At 33.9% G+C, this 26,765-nt stretch overlaps 6 protein-coding genes across 14 annotated transcripts in view; 1 reads left to right on the top strand and 5 right to left on the bottom strand.

Annotated features, from left to right (window-relative positions):
- Positions 1-21,022, top strand: part of LOC120775000 — a 46,599-nt gene extending 25,577 nt beyond the window's left edge. For 2 of the 5 annotated variants that reach the window (XM_040104925.1, XM_040104922.1), the window contains exons 2-4: positions 20,360-20,449; positions 20,513-20,578; positions 20,690-21,022. In XM_040104925.1, coding sequence (XP_039960859.1) covers positions 20,420-20,449; positions 20,513-20,578; positions 20,690-20,902 — 309 coding nt within the window. In that variant the 5' untranslated portion in view covers positions 20,360-20,419 and the 3' untranslated portion in view covers positions 20,903-21,022. Of the gene's footprint in view, positions 1-2,717; positions 3,105-4,633; positions 4,675-20,186; positions 20,261-20,359; positions 20,450-20,512; positions 20,579-20,689 lie in introns of those variants that run through there. The other 3 variants (XM_040104923.1, XM_040104926.1, XM_040104924.1) reach the window with 3 other exon arrangements.
- Positions 3,074-5,533, bottom strand: LOC120774657 (zinc finger protein 239-like). The gene is made up of 3 exons (XM_040104385.1): positions 5,497-5,533; positions 5,110-5,129; positions 3,074-4,315 (listed from the first exon to the last, which is right to left on the bottom strand). Exons 1-3 carry the CDS (start codon positions 5,531-5,533, stop codon positions 3,299-3,301), a joined length of 1,074 nt encoding a protein of 357 aa, XP_039960319.1. The 3' UTR covers positions 3,074-3,298.
- LOC120774991 (zinc finger protein 100-like) lies at positions 5,732-10,712 on the bottom strand. The gene is made up of 7 exons (XM_040104908.1): positions 10,320-10,712; positions 10,201-10,251; positions 9,964-10,095; positions 9,826-9,900; positions 9,676-9,750; positions 9,293-9,616; positions 5,732-6,765 (listed from the first exon to the last, which is right to left on the bottom strand). The coding sequence occupies exons 1-7, from the start codon at positions 10,590-10,592 to the stop codon at positions 5,770-5,772; spliced, it is 1,926 nt and encodes a 641-aa protein (XP_039960842.1). The 5' UTR covers positions 10,593-10,712; the 3' UTR covers positions 5,732-5,769.
- LOC120774988 lies at positions 14,043-17,651 on the bottom strand. Its single transcript, XM_040104896.1, has 5 exons — positions 17,301-17,651; positions 16,261-17,247; positions 15,422-16,200; positions 14,682-15,351; positions 14,043-14,623 (listed from the first exon to the last, which is right to left on the bottom strand). Exons 1-5 carry the CDS (start codon positions 17,565-17,567, stop codon positions 14,549-14,551), a joined length of 2,778 nt encoding a protein of 925 aa, XP_039960830.1. The 5' UTR covers positions 17,568-17,651; the 3' UTR covers positions 14,043-14,548.
- Positions 21,023-21,142: 120 nt separating the features above from the next.
- On the bottom strand, positions 21,143-23,028 carry LOC120774995 (nucleic acid dioxygenase ALKBH1). The gene is made up of 3 exons (XM_040104914.1): positions 22,369-23,028; positions 21,752-22,287; positions 21,143-21,693 (listed from the first exon to the last, which is right to left on the bottom strand). Exons 1-3 carry the CDS (start codon positions 22,468-22,470, stop codon positions 21,246-21,248), a joined length of 1,086 nt encoding a protein of 361 aa, XP_039960848.1. The 5' UTR covers positions 22,471-23,028; the 3' UTR covers positions 21,143-21,245.
- A 101-nt stretch (positions 23,029-23,129) lies between these two features.
- LOC120774996 (KH domain-containing, RNA-binding, signal transduction-associated protein 3-like) lies at positions 23,130-26,648 on the bottom strand. Of its 5 annotated transcripts, XR_005705283.1 has the most exons (7): positions 26,420-26,612; positions 26,241-26,362; positions 25,839-26,182; positions 25,695-25,778; positions 25,169-25,248; positions 23,941-24,243; positions 23,389-23,478 (listed from the first exon to the last, which is right to left on the bottom strand). XR_005705283.1 is itself a non-coding variant. In XM_040104917.1 (6 exons), the coding sequence occupies exons 1-6, from the start codon at positions 26,577-26,579 to the stop codon at positions 23,402-23,404; spliced, it is 867 nt and encodes a 288-aa protein (XP_039960851.1). In that variant the 5' UTR covers positions 26,580-26,612; the 3' UTR covers positions 23,130-23,401. The 5 variants fall into 5 exon arrangements, 4 of the variants coding, with proteins under 4 accessions (XP_039960851.1, XP_039960853.1, XP_039960852.1 ...); XM_040104917.1 differs by lacking the exon at positions 23,941-24,243 and having other exon boundaries at positions 23,130-23,478; XM_040104919.1 differs by lacking the exon at positions 23,389-23,478 and having other exon boundaries at positions 23,631-24,243.
- Between the last annotated feature and the right edge of the window lie 117 nt (positions 26,649-26,765).

The raw sequence follows: 26,765 nt of genomic DNA on the forward strand, positions 1-26,765 counted from the left end.
ACAGACGCCGAACATCTCCCCGCGCATGCCTTTGCCAACAAGCGTCTTTTCGCGACGATGGCAAAAGCTAAAAAATAAATAAATTGAACATCTTTCTGGTGTTTGTTCTAAGAAAGAAGTGACAAAAGTGGCAACATAGCCGTTGTCGATTTACAATATTTGTCAATTATAAAGTATTTTGCCGTGGCTCGCAAAAATCAGCGTCGGCATGTATGCAAGCTCATACAAAAACATACATATTTACGCTAGTTTGTTGGCGAAGCTGTTACAGCGGCAAGGGAAGCGGTGACAATTGGCTTCGACAGATTGATTTTTTGACAAAACGCCAGTTTCGCCACTGGTTGACCGTGACAACGGAGATGCGAAAGATGCGTGCGACACTTATGAATGTATGTACCGTAAAATGTGCCAAAGAAATAATATACATATGTACATATATGCCATAGAAATTCTATTACTACGAATATGGAAACGATAACGGAAATTAAAGAAATGAATGGAAGTGTTTATATGATCACATTTAAGTTCATTTGGCACATCTTCATTTTATAATAGTCGAAATTAATATAAAATTTGAAATATGAAATGAGTTTTTATTTAATTTTATAATATAAAATTTTTACAATTTTTCGGAAAACAATGGTTCATATAATACAAAATAATCATGCATATGTGACTCAGAGAATGCTTTTTTACATTCTCTGTGTGAGTTTGTATATTTTTCTACAAAGCATTTCTCTTTATTTATTCTCGCATGAATTCAGTCGTTTTACATATATTTCTACCATTGAACGTGCTCAATTCTGCTAAATAGCAGCGAGAATGGTGAATTCCTTACTATAAATCTATCAGCTTTGTTAGCCGTCAAATCGAACATCATGCAGAATTCAATTTGCACCTTCTCTATTCTTTAAGTTCTCTGGTTCTACGTCGCAACATTTTTTATTGCAAATGAACATTTTGTGTGTAACAGTACATTAACAATTGAATAAATGATACTTAATTTTTTTGATGATTATAACTACATACTTACATATATTTTGAAGTGAAAATTTTCACGTGTAAAGTCAAAGAAATGCTTAAAATAAAACGAACTTTTATTTGCTGATTTGAATATAAAGAAAATATTGTTAAGAAATTTCAAAGCGATGTCGATAGCATACCAATTTACAAGCATGTATTGTGACGAACACAAATGCCAGAGCAGAACAGAATTAACGATATAATGCCAGAATCAACTAGACTGTGAAAATCGTAGTTGTCAAAATGTTCGAGAGGCGATGTTATGGTAATGATCTACTATATAGTGCTACTTACTAATGAGCTAAAGGTAAGAAGTTGTAAACTCGAATAACTAGTAATAAAGGGCTAAAAAGTCTCCGTAAGATGGGCTATTTCCGAATTGAGAAAATTGTTACTATGCTATTTTCTAGACATAGATTCCTGTGTTACCCGATTACTGGAAATAAGTCAAGTTAATCCACTTATAAGGTGGGAAAATGCGGTTCACAGGACGAGGATCGCTGAAACTAATATTGGCTCAGGTAGCACCCAACTAGAAATAATGAAGGGATGCCCGCAGGAGTCCAGTTGTGGATGAGCTTCTGGATTTTTAAACTTCCAAAAGCGTGCACTGTCAAGGCTACATGGCTACAAATCAGACAAAATATGCTGGGTCGCGTATGGAGTGGCGTCATGGATATCTAGAGGTGAATCTCCATATCAGTGTGGAGATAATAGGAAAAAAGTCTATTTTAGACCCGCTGTCAGCAGGGCATGGTGAAACAGGTAATGATGTACCGTTGGCACTCTTTCCTAGAGGCGACATGACCGCGAGAATTTACTTTGAAAAGCGGTTCAAAATTTCACTCGTCAGCAAAAATGAATGGGAGGACTCCATCCATGAGAAATACCTTCATAGGAGCACAATGCAATGGTATACATACGGTTCGAAAACAGCAGATGGATAGATGGATGGATAGAGCAGATTTCCAATCATTTTTTAATCGGAAGTCTATGCCATTGGCAGATGTGCAGTGATTATTCTTGAGAAAATCTATCACGGGGAACGAATTGTCACTCTCAGTAATAGTAAACCACTTCTAATTAGCAATGGTATTCTTCTTCTTTACTGGCATAAACACCGCTTACGTGATTATAGCCGAATTAGCAACAGCGCGCTAGTCGTTTCTTCTTTTCGCAAGGTGGCGCAAATTGGAGATTCCAAGCGAAGCCAGGTCCTTTTCCATGGTCCTTTCTACGGATTGGAGGTCTTCCTCTTCCTCTGCTGGAGTGTTTTCGTCCATACGTACGATATGACCTAGCCAGCGCAGCCGCTGTCTCTTGATTCACTGAACTATATCAATGTCGTATATCTCATACAGCTCATCATTCCATCGAATGCGATATTCGCCGTGGCCAACGCGCAAAGGACTATAAATCTTTCTCTCGAAAACACCTAGGGCCGACTCATCAGATGCCTCTGCATCATATAGCAGGACGGGAATAATGAGTGACTTAGAGAGTTTGGTTTTTGTTCGTCGAGAGAGAACTTTACTTCTCCCTGACATAGAGACATTAATGGAAATGAGCTAGAAGGTTAAAAATTAAGGCAGCTTGAGGGATTTTATGGAGGTCCCTGCAGATAGCATTGTCATCTGCATAGATTTGGGTACTGTTTCACGGATCGATGTCGCTTGTGTAACCAAAGAGAAGACACACCAGTGCACATACCATCCGGTGAAAAAAAACATTACAACCATTAACCCAGGAGCTTTACTAAGTCTCTTTGATTAGACTGGGTTAAACGAAGTATTGTAAAAACGGAAGAGGGTACATTAGACCACAGGTCGCAGAGCATTCCTTCATTTCATTATATCTATCTAAAAAAGCGTTAAGTTATCGACTTAGAAATAAGTTAGGTGTACATCCATTAAATTGCAATTTCATCTGAGTGATCGAACGCAAAGTAGAATTTTAAGGCTGACGGGTTATCGAGAAAACCTATACAGAATAATTAAAACATCCCAGAGTTAAACCAACGTGAAATGTGATTATGGAAATCATTTTTATGTCGATCGATTCGGGTATGACAATCAAGAAACGTATGTATGATACATTTGTATTTAAATTTCATCTAGTCTGCATTTCGGCAAGTGTCTCAATACTTTGCATAAATTGTTTGCTTCGGTATGACAATAGTGTTTGTTATTATATTACAGTTATTTGTGTTTAAATATAAAATGATTACTTTTTTGTTCACTAACCAAATAGAGAAACACTATAATTGTATTTTACTTTAAAGCATGACTATAGAGCCTTTTGAACTTGCTGCAACTAATGTTGTACCATGTGACTTCATATGAGCACTCAAACCGGCATATTGAGCAAATCGTTTATCACAGATCTTGCAGGCATATTTCTTTTCTATAGCATGGATCTGTTTGTGTTGTCGCAGATGCTTGGTACTTGTAAAACCTTTATTACAAATATTGCAAATTTTATCTCGCACATTTTGGTGCACTTTCATGTGTTCTCTATAAAAACCTTTGCTATAGAAACCCTTATTGCATATTTCACACCTGTGGGTAGGCTTATTCTCGTGCTTTCGCATGTGCATATTAATTTTTGACGAAGTACGAAAATTTTTACCGCAGACATCGCAAACGTATGGCTTTTCACCGGTGTGTGAGCGCATATGGATTTTTATTTCTGTGGTCGTTGCGCACGGCTTGCTGCATACCTCACATTTATATAAGTAGTCGTGTACATGCCTTCGTAAATGTACCGATAAATTTGTGGTCAACTTAAAACCATGACCACACACATGGCATTTAAATGGAAGTGAACCATCATGAGATGCAACATGCACTTTGTACTGACATACGCCCGCACTTATTTTCCCACATATCGAACATTCATAGGGAGTAACATCTACTTCGAGATATGAAATGTGTTCATAAAATTTGCAACTTGGCCTATAGTTCTTATTTTGTTGTTTGCATAATATTTTTAGTCTTTTTTCATGAGAGCATATTTTTCGAAGTCGTCCAATTTCACATCCGATATCGTAACGTGTCAGACTTAAACTTGTTTTTTTATTAAATTTATCGTGAACAGCTTTTACAGCTTCTCGTCGTCTATTGCCGAATCTGTATGCTATATCTGTTTCATCCCAAAGACAAGAATACTGTTTATATATTTCCGCTAAGAGAACGCTTTGAACATCATTTAAAAGACTTCCGGGCATTGACATTTTTTGAGCTGTTGTTGTTGCAGGAAGAACAATTGCGCTAAGCTCAGTTTTGCACTTGACCTACAAATAAAAAAAAAGTGTAGCTTTAAATATACGCGATTAAATTTTTTGCCTCATACATCTAGTAAACGTATGTATGTTTAAAAAATGCATATTTATTTCAAATGATTAACTCACTAACAACGTTGCTCAAATGCATCTTTTTTAAACCAACTTAGTTCTCATGGTTTGCAGTTACACTCAAAATTCGCTTTATCCAGTTTTGTTAACCTGACAGTATTGCGTTATTAAATGCAAAATTTCATTATAATCTACATATACATATATAACAGAAAGTTTTGTTAGTTACACCATTTATAACTGAAGAACGGCTGAACCGATTTGGCTGAAAATTGGTGGGGAAGTAGCTTAGAACCAGGGTAAGGACATAGAATACCTTTTATCTCTTTATGTTAAAATTTTATACAACTCATAAATACAAAAATTATATTTCAAATAATAAGCAGTTGTTCAAAATTCATGTTTGTAGGAATCATTTGAATACATGCGAACAATTTTTAACAGATTCTTCCTCAAAAATAATACAATTGCTAAGTATTTGGAATAGTAGAAAGGAACTGCAACCAAATACACAGTGAAATAGATTATAACTGACTCAGTAATCAGTCGTTGACGTGCATCCCAAAAGATTGACGTCTTCTTCTTCTTTCCACGCCTAAAATGATGGAGCTATGTTTCTATTGTCACACACTGACGCAAGAATTCTCTTTTATTACGATTAAAGAGCACTCAAACACTTTTCAGAATCAGTTATTCGTTGTTTTTGTGTGATTATGAACTTGCGAGGTACCCACTTTGCACAGAGCTTTCGCCTCTTTAGAGCATCATGTCCTCAGTGCTCACTTCGCCTGTTTCTTGCTTAGCAAATATCTTTTCAACGGTGGATTTCCCTGAGCCCAAATTCAACAGTATTTTCACCCAAAAAACCATGCTTTATATACACACTCGAAATGCTTTATGATCAATTTTTTTGTAAACTAACAGAAGTTGCTTCACCAAAATGCTATATTTCATAAACTAATAGTTATAATCCAACTAAAAGAAATCATATAGATGGTAGTAGTAGTATTACCTATGTATCAGCCACAGTGAAGAGTGGACGGGTCCTCTAGTATATTAATAAAACAGCTGCCACCGCAAATAGCAAATAATTTCATACGCCTCACTGCACGAAAATTAACTTGTATTTTTGTGTAGCATATTTTGCAGCGATTGCATATTTTTTGCGTGTGTTTTGTTTGCTATTGCACGGATACGAAACACCCTATAGGGTGTTCGATAAAATACATACATACATATGTATATTATTTACTAAATTTATTCATACAAAATTTTTATTGCTTATTATCACGAGAAAACAAGTACAAGTAAAATCGAATTCTTCGATAAACATAGAGACAAAAAAATATACATAAATACTGTAATCTATGATAAATTTATTTATCAATAAGTATTTATTCCTGATCTTCTTGTACTAAATCAACACTTTTAGAACTAATCTCAATTAATGTCGTACCATGTGACTTCACATGGCCGCTAAGTCCAGCATACTGTGCAAAACGTTTACCACATATTTTACATGCATATTTCTTTTCGGAAGAATGGATTAGCATGTGTTGACGTAGATGTTTATTACTGGTAAATCCTTTTTCACATATACTGCATAATTTGTCTCGCACTTCGGAATGCACATGCATGTGTTCTGTCAACAAAGATCTCATATAGAATGTTTTATTACAAATTTCACATTGATACAGAGGTTTTTTATCGTGGCGTAATTTATGCGGCCTCAATTCTGCTAATGATCGATATTTTTTGCCACAAATTTCACAAACATATGGTTTTTCCCCAGTATGACATCGCATGTGAGTCCTCAATTCAGTTGTTGTTGCACAGGGTTTGTCGCACACTTCACACTTATACAAGTAGTCTTGAGCATGCCTACGTAAATGTACCGTTAAATTGGTAACCAACTTAAAACCATGCCCACAAATGTGACACTTAAATGGCAACGAACCATCATGTGATGCCAAATGCACCTTGTATTGTTGTGTGCCACTAAATAACTTTTCACATATTGGACATTCGTAAGGCGAAACGTCAGTCTCAAGAAATGCGATGTGACTGTAAAATGTGCACGAGGGCTTAAAAATCTTATTTTGTCTTTTACACATAAATTTTTGTCTTTTCTCATTAGAAGCAAGCTTTCGAAGTCTTGAAATTTCGCATTCCATATCATATTTTGTGAGGTTTAATCCAGTTTGCTTATTAAAATCTTTAAGTAGCATTTGTAAAGCTTCTCGCCTTCTATTACTAAATCTGTACGTAATTTCTGTTTCATCCCAAAGAGTGGACAGACTGTTATAAATTTTAGCTAAAACTATAGCTTGTTCATCATTTAAAATGGTTTCTGGAGTTGTGAATTTCCTCAGTAACGGTTTTGGTTTTACCTGTAATAAAATAGTGAATGATTTTGTTTTAGAAAGCTAGTTACGAAAAACAAAAGTATTTTTGTGAACTAGAACTCACATTTCATTAAGAACTAATCAACTGTATGGCATAATGAAAAGGGAAGTGAATGGACAGCTTTTCGTTTCCTATCTGCGGATAATTTAATTAATAATGGTGACCGCTGAAATTTGTTTGCAACAATTTGTCGACCGGAAGCTGCCTAATATTTTTGATAATTGCTAATACTATGGCGTGGATGTTATTTAATTTTAAATTATATAACTCGAACCAAAAAGCTTTCGGAATTGAATGGAATTATGTCGTGTCGCAGTAAACAGTTAATTATATTCAATTTTAACGAGTTACTACAATATTTTGTTGTGTACATATCATCCATCCATTTCTTCGATATTTGAGTTAAGGATTTTATATGAGTTTCTTATTGTCTTAAGCATAAAGAGCATAATTATAGCAGTTTGAATATCCTTTGGGTAAGTCTATTGATTTGGTGATGTTAGTGTTGAACTTCGTTTCGATTGTGTATTATAAAAAAATCAATACTCTTTAGAGGATTGTTTTAAAACTTTGTCATAATAACTTTGAGAAAGATGAATGGTGATTTTTAAATAAAAAACCAGAAGAGAAATTATTTTCAGTTACACCAAAGCTCTAGCCATACAAGAATTTGAATTTGATCTACCATTTTGTATTGCAACTACATACTATAGTGGTCCGATCTAAATCACATATTCGAAGATAGTGTTCGCTTTGAAAATAATTCATGTCAAAATATAATAAATATATAAATATAAAAAAAATGGATTTAAGATAGCAGATAACAACATTACATAACAAAAAAATTTATTCAAAACAAGAAAAACGGTTAACTTCGGCTGCACCGAAGCTAATATACCCTTCACTGATGCATTTATTTTAGTAACTATGTATATGTTTAAGTAAATCTAAAGACGTAACCGCCCAGTGGTTTTCATCCACATTTTGAATATATCTCGTTTACTGAAAAAGTCTACAATGCAAGCATTTGACTCTGATCGTTCAGTTTGTATGGAAGCTATATGGTATAGTAATCCGATCAGAACATTTTTTTTCGGAGATAATATTACTACCTTAAGCAGTAATTCATGTCAAATTTCATGAAGATACCACGTCAAATGCGAAAGTTCTCCATACAAGCCCTTGATTCTGATCGTTCGGTTTGTATGACAGCTATATGCTATAGTTAACCGATCTGACCAATTTCTTCGGAGATTACATTGTTGCCTTAGAAAATAATCTGTCCCAAACTTGGTGAAGATACATTGTCAAATGTGAAAGTTTTCCATACAAGAACTTGATTCCGATCGTTCAGTTTGTATGGTAGCTATATGCTATAGTTAACCGATCTGAACAATTTCTTCGGAGATTACATTGTTGCCTTAGAAAATAATCTATACCAAATTTCGTGAATATATCTTGTCAAATACAAAAGTTTTCTATACAAGGACTTGATTCCGATCGTTCAGTTTGTATGGCAGCTATATGTTATAGTGGTCTGATATGAGTAGTTCTGACAAATGAGCAGATTCTTGGAGAGAAAATGACGTTTGCAAAATTTCAAAACGATATTTTAAAAACTGAGGGACTAGTTCGTATATATACAGACAGACGGACATGGCAGAATCGACTCATTTAAATATATACTTTATAGGGTCTCCGACGCTTCCTTCTGAGTGTTACAAGCTTCGTGGCAAACTTAATATACCCTATTCAGGGTATAAAAATACATATGTTAAAAATTTAAGTTTGATATTCTATAGCTTGAAAAATAACACTATAACTTTTAAAATAATATAATACTTGAAATATTTTTGGATTTATAGCCTCATAAAATGTAGCAGCTCTGGTTTTAGAAACTTATTTTTTGAATGAAATTTTTTTTTAAATTTTAAATCAGTTGTTTGACCACTAAAACCTTGAATGATTCGCCATGGCAAAATATTGTTTATTCAATGCGATGTGTATACAAACAACTATACTAACGAATCAAGTTTCCCAATATGAAAAATTAAGTTATAAAAGAAATAAATAGAATTTTACCATAAAGGGTTTAGAAAAAAAATACTTCAAAGCTAAAATCAAGTGATAAACATTACATTCTGATAGTGGAGTGTAGTGTAGTCTAGCGTAGCTTTAAAACATAAAATGACTTAAGGGTAAATGTGAATATAGTTACTAAAGTAGACTTCTGCATGAATAAGTAATTCATTTGCCGTCATGGGTGCATTCATGCAGAAGTCTATACTAAAGCTTAGTAGGTAATAAATACTTGTCATTTTCGGTTGTTCATAGTTAATTTAGCTAGCTTCAGTTACGATTCAGCAGGAATAATGATTTTGAGGCATATCATAAGCCTATACACATATTTATGAACATAATATCTTTACCATTCATAGAACTTCAATTAAACACTGTATTATTTAGTAGACTAAGCAAATTATGTGTATCATATTTTTTAATTTAACTTACCTCAACTTTTTTTCGTTTTGGCTTTAAAAACATAGTAAGATCGTTATACCAAACAGGTGTATATATTTTGCCTTTAGAAAGATAAATTTTTTTCCGTACCAATTCAGTCCGAAGCTTACTGCTTAATTTTCCAATCATTTTACGAATTGACTCCCATTCGCTTGGAATACCCACTTCTTCAGCAATATTTTTAATTTCCTTCTCTCTTTTCTTATTATCTCTGGGTAATTGCAAATCGTTATCCCACAGAAAAGGCCGCTTTTCATACCCTTTAAATATTGCGAGTATATTATTTTTATTAAACGATCCATGTAAACCAAGTTCCTATTAAATTAATATAAACTTATCATATAATATAAGGCAATACATACAAATTATTATACCTCTATATAAGCAGCAATCTCAGAATTTTCTGTATTACATCCTTTATAAATATTTTTTTCAGATGTATAATTTTCCTGTTAAAAAAAAAAAATAATATAATATTAATAATTTAACATAAATAAAATATAACTATATAAACATTACTAAACCTTTAAATGAACCGCAATTTCAGAGTTCTCTACATCATCTTCATTATCAATATATTTTTTTTCTGTTTCACTTTCCTGTATTAAAAAAGAAAACTATTTATATAACATGGATTAACTTTATATATATTTAAAGCTTACGCTGATACTATCTTCAGCATCTTCGCTGGCGTATCCATCCGTTATGTTCAACTCTTTTTTCACCTGGTTATCGTCCAACTCTATTTCAACTTTTTCAAAGTCATGTAAATTCGTTTTACTGTCATAGCTGTCCTGTAAGGCTTTATATGTTTAAATACATTTTTTCAATATGAATTTATATGAAAGGGAGTTATAATGGAAAACTCATGTTTGATTAATTAAGTTTCCGAACATCACCTCATTCGAATCTGTCGCCGAGAACTGTGCATCATAATCGTCCATATCTTCCTGTAATTAAAAATTAATGTAAAGTATATAATGGACAGCTGTCGATTTATTGTATTTCCAAACATCACCTGATTTGAAACTGTCGCCGAAAAGTTATTATCTTGTTCAATATCTTCTTGCAAGGAATAATCATCTTTATCCTCAACTTTAGGGTTCATAAAATGACACATATGATCCTCACAAATGTGTTGAATGAAATCTCCTAACTGAAGAAAAGTGTAGTCGCAAAAGCTACAATTTAAGAAAAATTCTTTTGGGCCAATTGACAAATGAGTAGTAATTTCTCCACATTTCTTTAAATCAGCACAGTCAATTTTATGTTTTTCCATTAGAATTTCCATGTTTAGTGGTTTTTAATACTTCACTATAACTCAGGAATATTATATTATAGTTAAGAATAATGAATCTGCGAGGAAGGTAAACAAATTTGACTACCAACAATTTAAGTGACACTCGATAATATGTCAAACAAATTATTGGCGAAGTGTGGCCATCAAGATGCAAAAGCAGATTAACTTGAAAATTTTACAAAAGCAAGCAAATATAAAATCCTAATATTTGCCTAATTTTTATCACTCTCTCGTGCTTATTTTTTTATGCGCTTCAGTTAAGAAAAAAGTATGGCTTTCTATTTACAAAATATGAAAAACAAAACTTCCAAAAAATAGATCCAGCACATTTACACTATAATGCTAGTTTACAGTACGAGTACGTTTACATCGAAGCGCAACGCAGCAAGGTGAAGCAAAATTTCGGCTAACATTTTACGCTTTGCCAAGTAAATGTTGCAATTTTTATTAACAAGTAACTCGAAAAGAAAAACGTTCATTTCGTTATAACTTTTGCTTTCTTCACTTTAAATTAAAAGTATGGATGGATTGTTAATATATCTTGATGTTTGAAAAAAATACTCAAATCTAAAAGCTTTATAAGAAATTGATTACATCAAATGGTCGAATGATTATTCTGCACAGGCATTTTCGAATTTCTACTGTTTGAAATGGGCTTGAAGTGAGCTGATTTAGCTTCCGAACGAAAAGACATTTCATTGATTGTGTGCTGGAGCAATAGTGTCACCCAGAAACGATAGTATCGACGAAATAAACGATTTAATTATTCGAAAGGTTCCCGGAAAAATAAAAAAATACAAATCGATAGACATCATGACTAATATCGATCCCCAGGAGCTTTTAGTTCAATAAACCCTTCAGGACTGCCACAACATGAATTATTCTTCTTCTTCTTAAGACACCGCTTACGCGATTATAGCCGAGTTAACAACAGCGCGCCAGTCGCTTTTTCTTTTCGCTACGTGGCGCCAATTGGATATTCCAAGCGTAGCCAGGTCCTTCTCCACCTGGTCCTTCCAACGGAGTGGAGGTCTTCCTCTTCCTCTGCTTCCCCCGGCAGGTACTGCGTCGAATACTTTCAGAGCTGGAGTGTTTTCGTCCATTCGGACAACATGACCTAGCCAGCGTAGCCGCTGTCTTTTAATTCGCTGAACTATGTCAATGCCGTCGTATATCTCGTACAGCTCATCGTTCCATCGAATGCGATATTCGCCGTGGTCAACGCGCAAAGGACCATAAATCTTTCGCAGAACTTTTCTCTCGAAAACTACCAACGTCGACTCATCAGTTGTTGTCATCGTCCAGGCCTCTGTACCATATAGCAGGACGGGAATTATGAGCGACTTATAGAGTTTGGTTTTTGTTCATCGAGAGAGGACTTTCCTTCTAAATTGCCTACTCAGTCTGAAGTAGCACCTGTTGGCAAAAGTTGTCCTGCGTTGGATTTCCAGGCTGACATTATTGGTGGTGTTTACGCCGGTTCCCAAATATACGAAACTATCTACAACTTCAAAGTTATGACTGTCAACAGTGACGTCCCCCTGCAGGTAGGGGGGATCCCCCTTTGGGGGAAACCGAATATATCCGCGGCAAGGCATACCTGTCGTTAGAGGCGACTCAAAGCCACATACACTGTGTATGACATTTATCAGGTCTTGGTTCGAAATAATATAATAATAAATAAATAAATATTCAGCTTGAAGTCACATTCTAAGCTTCATATTATTTCACAATATAATATAAAGCATTTGCGACAGCGACAAATGCAGCCAGTCATTGAGTCTTTGGGGACTCAGCTGGCAGTAGCGAAAGCTACAATGTAAAATCATACCAAAGACTTAAACCTGGTACCACGGGGAGCAGTTAGCCTTTGGAGGTAACTCCAATCTGCTCATTGGGTTTGGCCCTTTGTGGAGATTCGTGGTGGCTGTGGTTTAAACCTGAATGCAGAAAGGGCATTTAGTCCGGTGTGGGTGCCGGACCCAGAGTACGGCAGAGGTTTTAGGTCGGCCTCGAACCCGACCAAGGTGGCTAGGGTGTTAACGTCCACCCGAACCAATTGGAACCAAAGTATAGGTGCAACTCGTGCTTTGGTTCTCCAGGGTATGAGTGTTTGAGGAATGCACTTATGCTTTGGGGTGCTGTTCAACGCATTGTATTGATCTACGTGCTTCTAGCAATAGAAAGCACCGTGGAGTTAGGCTGTCGACAGCAGGATCCCACGTAAAAACATAACGGACTCTGTCAACAGTGACGTGGGAGCCAAGTCGCGAGTGCGACGACTGTTTGTTTGATGACAGGAGATATTTTGTCTTGCCCATTTGCTTTGCTTTCTTGACCAGTCTGGAGAAAGCAGAACTAACGGCGCGGATGTTGAGGCCCTTTGGCTTTGAAAATTGGAATTCCAATTATGCTTTAGAGAAATTTAAGTCCTCCATGCATGTGCAACGGGACGAGGCTGCTTATAAAGGAATTGAAGGACAATTTAATTGTAGCAACCATTATCACCGGCCCAGCAGCTGGTCAACTAGCTCATATACCGAGGATTCCGATGATCCTAAGTAATCTGCCAATCTCATTCAAACGCCTTCAAATTCCAGTGAAAACATCTTTCGCTCGGAGGTCATGAAAATCAATTTGTATCGCTGCCACAAAATAAATTAACATCAAATATCGTTTACAGGGAAGCTCTCACTCAATAAATTATTTTTCAGGAGCAGAGAAAATCATATATACAGTAAAGGTCTTTTTACAAGAAAAAAAAATCATACTGATACAAAATCTATACTTTTATGTTCGAATTTCCTTCATTTAACTAATTTTTAATGACCCTACGCAAAAACGGGAAAGTATTTGTGGAAGAGTATGTAGAAAATTATAACTTTTGAAATGATTGTTTAATAGCCGTGTGAAGCCGGGGGGCTGCTAGTTTATTATAATTTTTAATATTTTTATTGAAGTTGTTTAAGCTTCAAACTTTTTATACAAGGATTTAATTTTGATCGTTCAATTTGTATTGCAGGTAAGTATATGCTATAGTGGTCCTATATAATAAAGTTTTCCATACAAAAATTAGATTGTGATCGTTCAATTTGTATAATAGCTATATGCTGTAGTGATCTTATATCGAAAGTTCCAATAAATGTGCAGCTTATTGGGAAGAAAAAGACGTTTCCACTATTTCAGGTCGACATCTTGAAAACTGATGAATTGATTGGTAAAACACAGAAGGAATCATTGGAGACGATAGATTAAATATATATGTATATAAATGACCAGCATGACGAGCCGACTCACGTCCGTATGTTTGCATATACACGAATTAGACCCTCAGACTTTGAGATATCGCATTTTCTTTCCAAACAGCGGCTCATTTATTGTAAACTGAACGATCAAAATCAAATTTTTGTAAGGAAAACTTTAATTATTTATAAACTGTAATAACGTTTTTTTAGTACGGTTTAATTCTCTTTTTCTGTTTATTCTTAAGATGCAAACAAAAACCAGTGAGTTTTTAATAAGTTTGCGTTCAATTGCCTTATAATAAATATATGTATATGCCTTCACTTAAGGGCAAGTTTTATCTTAGTCTACGAATGCAACTAATATTTTTAAGTTTTTAACTTCGTTAGACATTTTTTATTTTTTGTGGAATAGAGTTTAACAGAAAGGTTCTACACTTAGTCGAACATTTACATATATAATACAATTTTTAGTTCAATAAATATAAGAAAAGTAAATTATACGTATAACCTTATTAAAACTCCGTTGACAAACATATTATAAGTGCGAAAAAAACACACAATAACGAATCCTTCACACTGAAGCAGCTAAACAACAATTTCTGCAGATATTTTCGATTATTCGCAAAATAATAGGGAAATGATAAAAGAGGTAAGTGCAAAAAGAAATAGTAAGGGATTAATCGACTTGTTTATTTCTAAAATTTAAGGCTTTTTATTCTCTTTATTAGTAGATGTAGATGCCGGACAAAGTGATGAACGAGTACTTAATCTTGTGCTCTGAAACAAAAAAAGTATATAATAACTATTTCTACCATTTTTAATTATCAGAACTTACCAATCGAGATGTTGTCTGTTTTGAAACATTCTGTTGTTTCACCATCGACTGTCTACCTCGTACTACCGGTACAGACATTCCGCTCAAACTTTTTCGCGAGCGCACCGGTGACTTGGTCTTCGTCAATTCCGGTAAAGCCCGTTTCTTTACTCCCGAAGTATTTACAAGTGGCTGCTGTAATTTTGACGGTGTAGAGACTGAAAACCGAGGATTTTTCTTTGTTATCGTGCCATTGGGTCTTTTAGCAATACTACAAATGGCTGGTGTTGAGCATGCGTTAGGAAAACCTGAAATCTGTTCCCCACTTCGAGTTGGTGGCATTGGTGTGCTCGTATTGGATAATTTACCCGCCATGGTAAGTAAATTCATTGAAGTTTCCATGTTAATGGTTTGTGAGGGTATACGTGAATTTACATTGGATCCTTCTGGGGTAGCGATTGTAGTTGTAAGCATGGGTGCTACTTTCTTAATTGGCATTACAGCCTTAAGTGGACCATTGGATGCCATAATCGAAGTTTTCGTCGTCTGAGTTTTGGTTCTTTTCTTTAAATCAGGTTTGAAAACATTCAAATTGGTTCGTGAAATGGGGTGCAAAACGGCATGTTGTTGAGATTCATGCTCTCGTAATTTAGAAGGACCGAGTGAGTAACGCGACTGGATTGTTGAAGTGCTAACAAAACAAAAATACATTTTATCATACATTTATATAATTTAAATATATTTCAAGTACTTAAGCTTACTTTTGTAAACGTCGAGAGTTTGTCGCACCGGCTCCTTGAGTTAATGAGCTAAGAGGCGTATGTGGTGTACCACTGGAAAACGAATTCCGTCGCTGAGTAGAACGTATTGGTGTTTTCATTTCTACTATTGAGGTATTTATTTGGGACGCACCCTCAGTAAGAGGAGACTGTACTTCACCTGTAATATAAGGGGCTGCTTGCGACCGTATTGGCAATTGTACAATTTTAACTTTGTCATGTATTGATAAAGATTGTGCACGTCGTCGAGGTACAATATTACTATCCATATCATCCAATGCAACGTTACAATTGGAGGTATTAATATCTTGGGTATTAGTTGGTTGTACTGAATTTGTTGGCATAACAACAATAAATGTGGGGTTACACATTGTGGATTGCTGTAACGGGTTATTTCCTGACGAATTATTACCTTTCGTAGCATCCATACTAGAGGCAGCAATTTGGTGTTGCTCAAGTAGTTTGCCTATTTGTTCGATGATATCATTCACATCTGGATTTGTTGCGGCAGTGTTCTGTAAGGATGGTTTTAAGATTGGCGATGTTATTGGTGAAAGAGCGTCGACATGTGGTAAGAGCAGATTCTCCCTTTCCGACACTGGTTCGCCATCAAATGTACCAGAGGATTTTAACATTACTTCTGGTATTTCTTTTGCAGGTGGCGAAGATTGTGTAGACTGAATAGAATGTGTCATTTGCGCGTTATCATCAACTGATGCTGCAGTTCCACTAGTTTTGTCACAACCATTCTTGCTTTTCGTCTTTAAAAACAAAATAAATAGTTTATCAATTTTAATATTTGCATTTTCACATTCTCATACCTCTAATTCCATATCAAAAGTTCCCTGTCGCACAATGGTTTGTGGCACTTGCGTTGATGGTTCACTGTCATGTATATTTTTTATTAATTCATCGTTATTATCTTCGCATTTTTCAGTATTTAAGGCTGTACTCAGTTTTTTTAACAAACAGTTGGCTTTCTCTTTTTTATCGTCATCCACAATTTCATTATCGCATAACAAAGATTTTAAGTTATCTATTAAAGACACAACATCTTGACCCTTACAAGCCTCCACTCGCTTTGCCCGTAATTTTTCTCTTAGAGCCGATAAATCTGGAACTGTCAAATTTTGCGGCGCAGGCATTACATCTTCTGCTTCCCTTGTCAATAACGAAGTCTCTTCAGGAACTGGTGATGGCAATTTTCTCAACATGGGGATACTCAACATTTCTAGATCGGCTTCGAAATCATTTTCGGCGTCTGATAGTTTTGGTGGTTCTTCCCTCAGGAGATCATCGTCTACTAATTTTAAAGGCGACTCCGTCGCAAGCATATAATCACTGAAGTGCGCAGCAGCGGAAAATGCAGTTGAAAATCCACTATCAGTCTGTCGAGATCGACAACTCAATGGAGAATTAAATGTTGAATTTGCTATGCTTAATTTAAGTAGACGTTTCCGATTTTCCATTGCTTTCCGTATTCTAGCCGAATAGCCATCAGCACTATTTGCGGAACTTTCATCGCTTTCAATCGCAGAGCTGCAAGTATCTGGCGTAGATTTAATGGACATAGAAATTGGTGGGCTCTCACTATCTAACTCGTGGACTAAAGCAGAATGATAGATTGATATACTGCAGTTTGAAGCAGTCATGTCAATGATATTTTTTATATCGCTTTTCTCCAAAGTAGCCAAAGTAGCCGTTTCTTTAACAGGACACGTACCATTATCATCCAGTATATTGTCATCGCTGAGTGATAAAAGCTTTCCGACCTTAACTTCTTTTTTGGGTTGCATAGAATAACGTGCCTATGATAAAAGTAATCGGTTATAAGTATTTAATTTTAATATATTTTGCCCACCTTTACGCTAGCCTCCTTTTCAACTAAATCAAAAGGATCTTCGGGTCGAGTTGATAATTTTTGCGCCAAGTCAAAAGGGTTGTTATCAAGACTTTCACGTCCCTCATTTTCTATAATAAGAAAATCTGGTAATGTACACTCCATAATTGATTGTTCGGGATTGGGCAGACTACTCGGCGATGCATTACTTTGATGCAACGTTTGTATTTGTTTATCGTCATCCTCAATACTAAGATCAATTAAATTCACAATTTCAATACGATTCATTTGTTTAAATGCTCCTCAATTTTATTGATTTTTCTTTAAATCACAAAATAAAAAATAACTATAATAAACAATGTTTCAGCGAAACTTTACAGATTATTCATCCTTTTAAAATGGCAGCTGTTTTCCTTTTAAACTTAACTGTTCGACCTGTCAATTTTGTTCCTTTAAGCCAGGTAAAATTACCTGGTTGACGGTGCTACCAAATCGAAATATTTAAATTTACACTAAATTTCTTTAAAAATGCAGTCGATTGAGCAATCGTTAACAAAGACTTCAACCATAGTCAAGTTTCAACATAATCACAACGTAAATTGGAATATATCGATAAAAAATTTAGGTTAAATGCTCAGAATGGCGGCTTTTGTGGAAAAATTATCCCTATTTTTGGGAAAATGTCTTAAAATTATTGGTTCGAACAATCAATAATTTTCACAATTTTTTTTAAATTAAGTAATCGGAAAGTAAATTAAGTTAAGGACCGATTTATTTCTTTTTATAAATAAATACATTCCTACGAATACAAAATGATTTTTTATGTGATGATTATGATTATGTTTATTTATTGTGTGTATAATAGTTAATAAATTGTTGAAAGTACACGTAAAAAGGTCCTGTATCTATAATCTGTGGGAAAGTCGCTATCCCGTTATGGAAGCTTTTCCTGTTATTTTGAAATTTGACAAAATGGCGGCGGTTTGAACAAAATGTATCGAATTTTGTCCCTTTTTCGACAGTTTTTCGTAGAAAAAAATAGAAAGATTTCAAAAAAACAATAAAAGCTTCAATAGCACGATTGCCAATGACGATAAAAATGTTCTCCAAATTGCAACTAGATACCTAAAAAATTCTACCTTTGAGAGTGGAAATTGTTTTGAAAAACACCATTCTGAAAAACTCGTTTAAAGATTGGAGCACTCAGTTCCCTTTTTACAAGAAACGCTGTAGCGACCGAAATAATTTGAATTGAAAAAAATCGATTTCTCGAAAATTTCATACTGAAACGATCCCTTAATGTTAATTGACCGCTAAATAAGGCGCATGCAGTTTTTAAGTTAAGTCAGAAAATCTTTTTTTCTCAATACGCAGGGCCTTAAACGTAGAACGCCACTTTTCATAAAATACACATACTTAGATAGTTAATAATGAGGTATTGCACTCCGATCTAAGGTCTATTGCACCCTCTCCTATATCACACCTAGGTCCAGCATCCTGAATATTTCCAGGAGCCTGCTGGCCGCTACTGAGGTGATGTGATCCTTGTCCCCGTAGATGGAATCTAGGGTTTGCGCAAGAGACTATGCCCATGTTGGACAAGTGCTTCCTGAGCCTGCTGTGCCCTGTGCACTTCCTATGCTCTCCTCTACTAAAAGCGATTTCACCTCATAAGCTGAGATTGCTTTTAGTGCCGCTTGACTGTCGCTAAGAATGGTGATACGCTGATTGCGATAGTTGCGGTGGAGAATGAGTTCTACGAACTGACTTATAGCAAAAACTTCTTCTTGTAAAATGCTTGGAAAACGTTCCATTGGTATGTGGTCTCGCAATGCCTGTTCCAATGCCTTCCAGTGTTTTCGAGCCGTCATTGTACCACTGGATAGTACTGTCTCTCAGCAGTATACCAAGCGTGGAGTCTTTACACCCTGTCTTGCTGCCGTTTGTGAAGTCAATCCCCTTGCAGTGGGGCATGTGCGCATTGCCCCTGAAGCTCAAGCAACCGCTCCATAAGTGACAATAGGCCTTATAGTCATGGTATACAGCCATCTACACATAGTCTTTTTTTGTTTTTAATTACTCATCCTAACCTAAATTCAGAAATTTAACATTCGTTTAGTGGTGTTTTCTACTTTGGGATCAAGAAACCATATTAAATATTTTTTTATTTATTGTAGAAGTGCCTTATTTTAAAATTTCGTCTGTCCGACAAGGCATTTTGATTGTCGGTATTACGTTATATATCCGATAAAAACATAAATAAAAACGTGTAAATGAACGAATAAAAGTATATATTTAACTTCGTAAAAATTAAATTTTTTCATTAAAACAAATAAATGGGATACACTCATAATATCGAAATTCAAAATGCCGACACATCAAAAAACCGACAAAATTTAAATATGCAGCCAAATCAAAATACCGACAAATCAAAACACCGACAAATCAAAATGCCGACATGTGAAAAATGTTTTATCTTGTCCGCCCTTATTTCTATCGAAGCACAGAAAGATAATTCTGCCGACTAAGGGTTATGATCCTGAGCGTGTTCGTGGCCGGAGGCCGCAGGGCCTCGAACGAACAACGCCACCTTTTCTTAATTCGTCGGTATTGTGATTTGTCGGTGTTTTGATTTGTCGGTATTTTGATTTGCCGGTATTTTGATTTGTCGGTGTTTTGATTTGTTGGTATTTTGAGTGTCGGGATTCTAAATTTCGAGATTTTGATTGTCGGCATTACGTTATACACCCCAAATAAATATCGTTTGCTTTTACAGAAAAGCCACTATTCTGAACAATTGCCATTATATATTTAAAATCAAAAAAAGAAATTATTTAAACTTTAAGTTTTTGAGAATATGAACATAAAGCCATACTCTTCGACATGTACACAATCGTAATTATTTTAATAAGAATAAATATTATAAAAAACAACAAATGAACACTTGGCACCGGAAAACATTACAACTATGATATACATATGTATGTGTTTTTTCGCTTGATTGACAAATAAAAATTCTTTAGTGTGAAGTTAAATATTTTATGTACATATTTTGTTCTTTCCAATTTATATTTTACTAGAATCGCAACATATATTCGGAAAAAGGATAACAATAACGATATAATATTGAAGAACAACACATGGACTATTTTATTTACGATCCGAAAACGGTATGTTATGCCCGATCAGTCCTAAACAACTTTGGTTGATTTAATATTTCTCTGTATTAATAGGACGATTTTACCAACAAGTCGGTTATAATGACACGCAGCACTAATAGCAAAGCATTATTAACACAGGCAAGTTCAGAGTTTAGTTGTATTGCAAAAATATGTAGCATAAGAAAAAAACATTTCGGGTAAAAAAAAAATAAGTATATCTAAATATTTCATTGTTTTCCCTTATAATAGAATTCAAAGCAACGAATTCCGGTGAAGAAAATTCGATATTTATTGTGGCCTTTTGTCTTGGGAGTAAATCTGTACGACTTTCTGGCTCTATGTCATCTTGTTCCAACACATAGTCTTCATCTATCACGTCCGTTTTTGATGAGCACCTCATCTTTTCAGGTTTTTCATAAAAAGCAAACACAGGAATATGACTTACCAATGATTTCGAACTGATACAGAGTACAATTTTACTTGAAAACTAATTTTTCAGATAATTTATGTTTGTGGCGCTTTGAGTTAATTGTAACTAACAATTTTGAATTGAAATAGATTAAACAGCTATGGTCACTTTTTTCCTGCATTTATGACTACAATTAGAGATTTTTATTGAAAGCAATTCACAATTTATTATTTGTTGTGATATCGTAAATTATGATTTTACTTTCATGCTCCAAATGGAATCAGAATGAAAAATATGTTCACCTTTTTCATTATTTTAATACAATATGTATTTACATTTAAACTAGTAACATACACCTCTTACATGTATTAGTATAGTAATACTAAAAAAAGATTATCAGTCATTACTATTTGTATTCGTTTTTTTTATATCTTCAGTGTTACTATCCAAACTTGGTAACCTGGTTTCACCAGCATTTAATACTTGTCTCACGTTAATGTTGATGCGCGCATAATTAAGGTAGTTTTTAAATGGTAACCAAAATGCTTCGTCAATTACTTTTTGATATAATGTTGAATCTATACCATATGTATTAACTTTTTCAACTAGCGTAGAATCTATTCGGGCTCTTTTACTTCTGGGCGAACTTATTGATATTGAACTTTCTGTATGAACAAGATTGTTCCAGGGTTCCTCGCGATCTTTCATTACACGTGGAACAGCATGATAGCATAAACGGGATTCACCAGACATAATAAGCACATCTCCACTACGTAAATATACTGCTAATGGAGACATTTCTTTTGTTCTTCCACCAATTAAAAATATCGCAGTTTGTCCAAAACTAAAACAATGGTTTGCATTAATAATTTATGTTAATTTCTATTAATTTTGAATGGTACCTAAAAGAGAACAATGGAGCTGTTCGATTAGGTTCTGAATGATCTGTATGAGCAGAAAGGGTTGTGCCGATTGGGTAAAAATTTACAATTGCTGCTTGTGCTTCATACAATTTAAATCCTAAAACCGAAGCAAAGTGTGCACTTAATGAGGCAAGATCTTTGGGGAACTCCCCACGCTTTTCTTCAGAGTACTTTTTAGAATCCCAATCATGGTGGTACCCAAGAGTAGTCCACCTCATTGAGATGTTCATACGACGTATTTCATCTATGTCAGTGCATTGTTGTAAAGATCGCCACCAATCATCTAGCACTTCTACGGGAAAGAGTTGTGGACTTAAATTATTTATATTTGGAGTTTGCGGGTAGTCTTTTAAACAACGAGCCATCCAGTAACGTTGGCCTTGCACGGTGAATGGATTTCTTATTACAATAGCACCTGAGGAGTTAAGAGTATAACAGAGCCACTTGTTTATAGGTTCCAGACCTGGAAACTGTTCATCCACATCTTGTATGTGGGTTAAGTCCACTTGGTGTACCTAAATTAAAGAATTGCATAAATATTAATATTTTTAGTTTAAGCTACTCAAAATAGCACCCATAAAATAAAGTTAATTTACATGTGCGGCAAATTCTTGGAGATTTTTATTAAGATCTATCACAGAGCCAAAATCTGGAACAGGTGATTTTCGTTTGTAGTATTTAAACTTTTCTTTAAACATTTTTAAATTCACAAAAAGTACATATTGAAAATTTCTAAAAAGTTATCAAAAAAAAATCTAAACATATGTATGGTTGAACACCCGTCAGATTTATTCTAAATATGTGTAAATGAATGTTATTAGATATGGTGGTGTTCACAATTTTAAGCATTTGTTTATTTAGTTTGGCAGTACTTGCCCCAGTTAATAGAAGAAGTTCTCGGCCTTCAATAATGGGTACATATTGGTCCTACAATTAATACAAAGTGCTAAAAAAAAGATTTTTGCTCTCATGATTTTAATATTTTTTTACGTTAATGTCTGTTTCTTATAAATGATTTGTTTACATTTCTTCTTCTTGCGCGCAATACATATGTGTTTCAGTGCTGCCAGTATAAGTAATCAAATTATTTCCGTGAGGTAGAATTTTTCATGGAAATTGAACTTCCAACTTATTTATAGATCCTTTCCGATGTTTCCAATTTATATTCCGATTTCCGAATGAAAAGTGGAAGTTTTTAATGATAGTTATAATTATTTGAAGTTAAGGTAAAAGGAGTTGTCCTGAAGAAATAATTTTGCTTTAACATTTCAAAAATTACATTTTCCTGTCTTTTCGGTATTAACTTTTTGACACACTTATGTCTTCGCGAATACATTTATTAGAAAAATCGAATAAATACGATTTTTAACACAAATTGAGATATGATTTATTCATATTCATATACATCATAATTTTGATTCACAGTTTCAAGATTTAGTAGGACACTTGACAAGAACTACGCAGGTCCAAGTTCGATATGTTAACACATACATATACTCATTGCTTATATGCTCTTCAAGTTTTTGTAACAGATGACCAGATGATCTTGTTTAACATTCGCCTTGTTGATTATTTATCCAAGTAGGTTCTTTTTCTTCATAACGATAAGATCCAAATTGTTGACTCTATTCAACTGGGATTCAGCTGAGAGGTGCATTCAAATTGTGATACATAACATCGTCGGTCGTGTATTGATGCTCCCAATTCTATTTTAAATTAGAAAAAATATGAGATATGATTTCTGTCTCTAAAATTTTTATCAACCGATTTTAACCATTTTATAATGATTAAAATATAAATTTTAGATATCGCAGTTGAACTAACTGTACAAAAGTAATAATTACACAACTGAAATTACAATTTGCAAGTACTTTTAATGAAATTATATATTCACAAACAAGATTATGTAGTTAGGAAAGTACGCTGTGAAGATGAAACTTCAAAATAGTTTCAATTTTCCACAGGGATTCATCATCATTCTATAAAATAGAGAATATCCGATATACTTTAACATGATCCCAACCCTATAATATTCGTTGCTAAAATCTGAACTTAATGCAAACTTTATAAATACTTTTTTCTTGTGGTTTAAATAGAACAAACAAACAAAACTTAAAAATATTACCATTCAAAGAACTTTTGTTGGAAACTGTTAAATAATTACGTACTTTACCATTCTGGATTGGCACAAAAGTAAGTCGAATAAAGTTATTATGTTTGTTATTGTATTGTTCCATTATCTCGTTGAGTTGTATCTCAAAACTTGATTTGTCCGAGTTTTGTTCATCAATGACGTTAGACAGGACGATTACATTCGTAAAACTTGTTGATCATTTAAGATGGATTCCTTCGTTCTTATAGGTGGTTTAGGAACTTACTGCGCCACAACACCCTACTATTACTATATTTTTTCATTATATACTCTCATATTAAATCCTATGTTGGCTATCGTGCAACTTTTACCATATTGACTATATACAAAAAAAAAAACTGGTTAATATTTTTAACCAAATTTTTCATAAATAATCAAAAATTCGTACATATACAATGGAGTATGGTTATTCTAGCTCTTATGTTATAGAATTTTCAAGTCCCTAATTTTATTAACTACATTATGAGACATTCCGTTTCGCACAATTTTTTGTTTTAACATATTATTAGATTATAATTTAGCCAATTTTATATTTTGAAGCGTTTTATATACATATAACAGCTTTATCAATTTCGAAAGTTATTCAATTTTGTTGTTTTATTTCAGTAACACAGATTAACATGATTGAAGTAAGAGTATTATGTATTATATGAATATTTTTTGTAATATTATAAACTTTGTTAAGTTATTCAGATAACATGTAAACTATTATTACTTGTATTGTTCTTTATTATTATTTGCACACAAATTCTAGACGACATACAATTACATTAATTTTATCAATATTCAGTTTATTGCGAAAATGTAGTGATTAATATAATATTGATTTTATGTTTGAATTTTATATTATTTTTTGAATAGTAGTTAGTTATGATTACAATATTTGATTCTGAAAGGTTTTATATCATCATAAATTTATTTGTATTTCCTAATAATACTTTGATATATTGGTTTATAAGGTTTGACTGCAGTCTCGCGTGTACGCTTAAATCCAGATCCAATAACAGTAGTTGGTGGTCGTTTTATAGGCACTGTTGATGGGATAACTTTTACTTAATTACTTCAAAATTATTATTTTATATACAAAGTTATAAGAAATTTTCAATTTTTTTATCTTTGATTGTTTAATAAATAATATTGCATTGTTATTAATACCCACGCCATTTTATATATGTATATTATTATTTTTTTCTAAATACTTAGTATAAAAAATTTTCTGAAATATGTATTTGTAGACAACATACCTTTTATATATGGAGTTGGAATAGTACGCTTTGGGATTCGAGGTTGATATTCAATTATTTCTTCATACTGTTCCTCTAAACTGAAATATGAGAAAAGTAAGTTTAAACAAATTATAAAAGTAGGTTCGAAGGAGTAGCCTGTTTCAAAAAGAAATGAAAATAATTTATTTATTAAATTCTCTCTTGAAGATTGTGGGATAGTCGACAGCAAATAGTCGGATAAAAATCATGGACTGTTCGGTTTCGTAGACCCAATTATTGTGAATACGTGTACACTTAGACAAGCATTTCCATTTCTACTGTTAACTTTTGTTAAGTTTTTAATTACACCAAGAAATTTATTCCGTAGTCATTAAAAATAAAACAAAATTTGATTTAAAATGGCGACTGAGTATATTACTAAACAAACTAATCATCTGTTGAAAAGTCTTGATCTAAGAGATGATTTCATTTATCAAACAACAAATTAAGCATATACACGCGTCCATTTCATTATACAATCTTCTTACAAATCGATTACACTTACCTCTCTGGGGAAGCACCGTGATGCTTAATTAGATTTAAAAATTTAGATGCACCTTCACCAGTCGAGAACTTATTAAGCACCGTTCTGAAATTTTTTTTTTTATTTTAAGTATTACCATATGAAAATTATTGTATAGAAACTTACTTTGAATAAGTTTCTGCCGATTTTGGATCTATTTCCATAAGTTCGCGCAGTTGTTCTTGTGAAACTTCATCGTTTTTATCTGGTACAAGATATTTACGTATTTCAGCTAAAGCGTAAGCAATTCGTGCATGTGCCTCAGCTGGAGTTGCTACAGTGCTTATTTCTATGAAGAGATCTCTATTTAGGTGCGCATGTTGAGGATCGCCTGATTGTCTTAGTTCTTCTTCCTTATTACGATCGCGCATTGAACCACGGCCTTTTATAATAATTTTACACTGCGTCTCTTCATGCAAACGTCTTAATGAATTACCCTTCGGTCCCAATAATTTTCCTGTAAAGTTGAACTGAAACAAAAAAAATTATCAAATATGTTAAATTCTCCGAGTATGCAATATTATATACCTTGGGATATTGCTTAACAGGAACGAACACTTTTTGAGTAATCTTCATTGGTTTTTGTTTATAAACATCAGCCAAGTATTCAGTGCCTGGAATTCGACCAGTCGTGTACACTCGTTCAATTGCTAAAATTGTAAATTTTGGATAAGTCGGTCGCATATAACCCTACTTACAGTGTATACCTTCGTCAATGACCTGAACACATAAAGGAAATTCGCTACCTAAGCGTTCTCGTTCTTCGTTCAGGTCCGCAAGAAATTTCTGGGCAACTCCATTAATTCGTGGACCTTCATATTCCTCATTTTTACGTGTTGGACCTTCCTCATTAAAATTACTGGCCATTTTAATAGTTTTTAAGAAACCTTTTTCTGCAAGCTATTACACATAAAAGGAACTCTCATATACAACAAACTTATGTGGATAAAATTACCAGTGATGCCTAATCAATTTAGAGTAATACCAAATACTTAAGGGCTGGATAGACCTAACGTATGTAATTAATTAACACTAACACGTTAAACTAAACTG

Source organism: Bactrocera tryoni, chromosome 4 (genome assembly GCF_016617805.1).
Source record: "Bactrocera tryoni isolate S06 chromosome 4, CSIRO_BtryS06_freeze2, whole genome shotgun sequence".
Taxonomy (NCBI): domain Eukaryota; kingdom Metazoa; phylum Arthropoda; class Insecta; order Diptera; family Tephritidae; genus Bactrocera; species Bactrocera tryoni.

What these genes read in the sequence shown, in the direction of transcription:
- LOC120774991 (XM_040104908.1), bottom strand. Translation starts at nt 10,592, where the DNA reads ATGGAAATTCTAATGGAAAAACATAAAATTGACTGTGCTGATTTAAAG. An exon ending in CGGCGACAGTTTCAAATCAG is followed by an intron (nt 10,252 to 10,319) that starts GTGATGTTTGGA and finishes TTTTAATTACAG; the next exon opens with GAAGATATGGACGATTATGA. An exon ending in CGGCGACAGATTCGAATGAG is followed by an intron (nt 10,096 to 10,200) that starts GTGATGTTCGGA and finishes AAAGCCTTACAG; the next exon opens with GACAGCTATGACAGTAAAAC.
- LOC120774995 (XM_040104914.1), bottom strand. Translation starts at nt 22,470, where the DNA reads ATGTTTAAAGAAAAGTTTAAATACTACAAACGAAAATCACCTGTTCCA. An exon ending in TCCAAGAATTTGCCGCACAT is followed by an intron (nt 22,288 to 22,368) that starts GTAAATTAACTT and finishes TCTTTAATTTAG; the next exon opens with GTACACCAAGTGGACTTAAC. An exon ending in GCTCCATTGTTCTCTTTTAG is followed by an intron (nt 21,694 to 21,751) that starts GTACCATTCAAA and finishes CCATTGTTTTAG; the next exon opens with TTTTGGACAAACTGCGATAT.
- LOC120774657 (XM_040104385.1), bottom strand. Translation starts at nt 5,533, where the DNA reads ATGCAATCGCTGCAAAATATGCTACACAAAAATACAA. An exon ending in TATGCTACACAAAAATACAA is followed by an intron (nt 5,130 to 5,496) that starts GTTAATTTTCGT and finishes GATGCTCTAAAG; the next exon opens with AGGCGAAAGCTCTGTGCAAA. An exon ending in AGGCGAAAGCTCTGTGCAAA is followed by an intron (nt 4,316 to 5,109) that starts GTGGGTACCTCG and finishes TTTTATTTGTAG; the next exon opens with GTCAAGTGCAAAACTGAGCT.
- LOC120774988 (XM_040104896.1), bottom strand. Translation starts at nt 17,567, where the DNA reads ATGAATCGTATTGAAATTGTGAATTTAATTGATCTTAGTATTGAGGAT. An exon ending in AAAAGGAGGCTAGCGTAAAG is followed by an intron (nt 17,248 to 17,300) that starts GTGGGCAAAATA and finishes CTTTTATCATAG; the next exon opens with GCACGTTATTCTATGCAACC. An exon ending in CTTTTGATATGGAATTAGAG is followed by an intron (nt 16,201 to 16,260) that starts GTATGAGAATGT and finishes TTGTTTTTAAAG; the next exon opens with ACGAAAAGCAAGAATGGTTG.
- LOC120774996 (XM_040104918.1), bottom strand. Translation starts at nt 26,579, where the DNA reads ATGGCCAGTAATTTTAATGAGGAAGGTCCAACACGTAAAAATGAGGAA. An exon ending in TGTTCAGGTCATTGACGAAG is followed by an intron (nt 26,363 to 26,419) that starts GTATACACTGTA and finishes TTACAATTTTAG; the next exon opens with CAATTGAACGAGTGTACACG. An exon ending in CTGTTAAGCAATATCCCAAG is followed by an intron (nt 26,183 to 26,240) that starts GTATATAATATT and finishes TTTTTGTTTCAG; the next exon opens with TTCAACTTTACAGGAAAATT.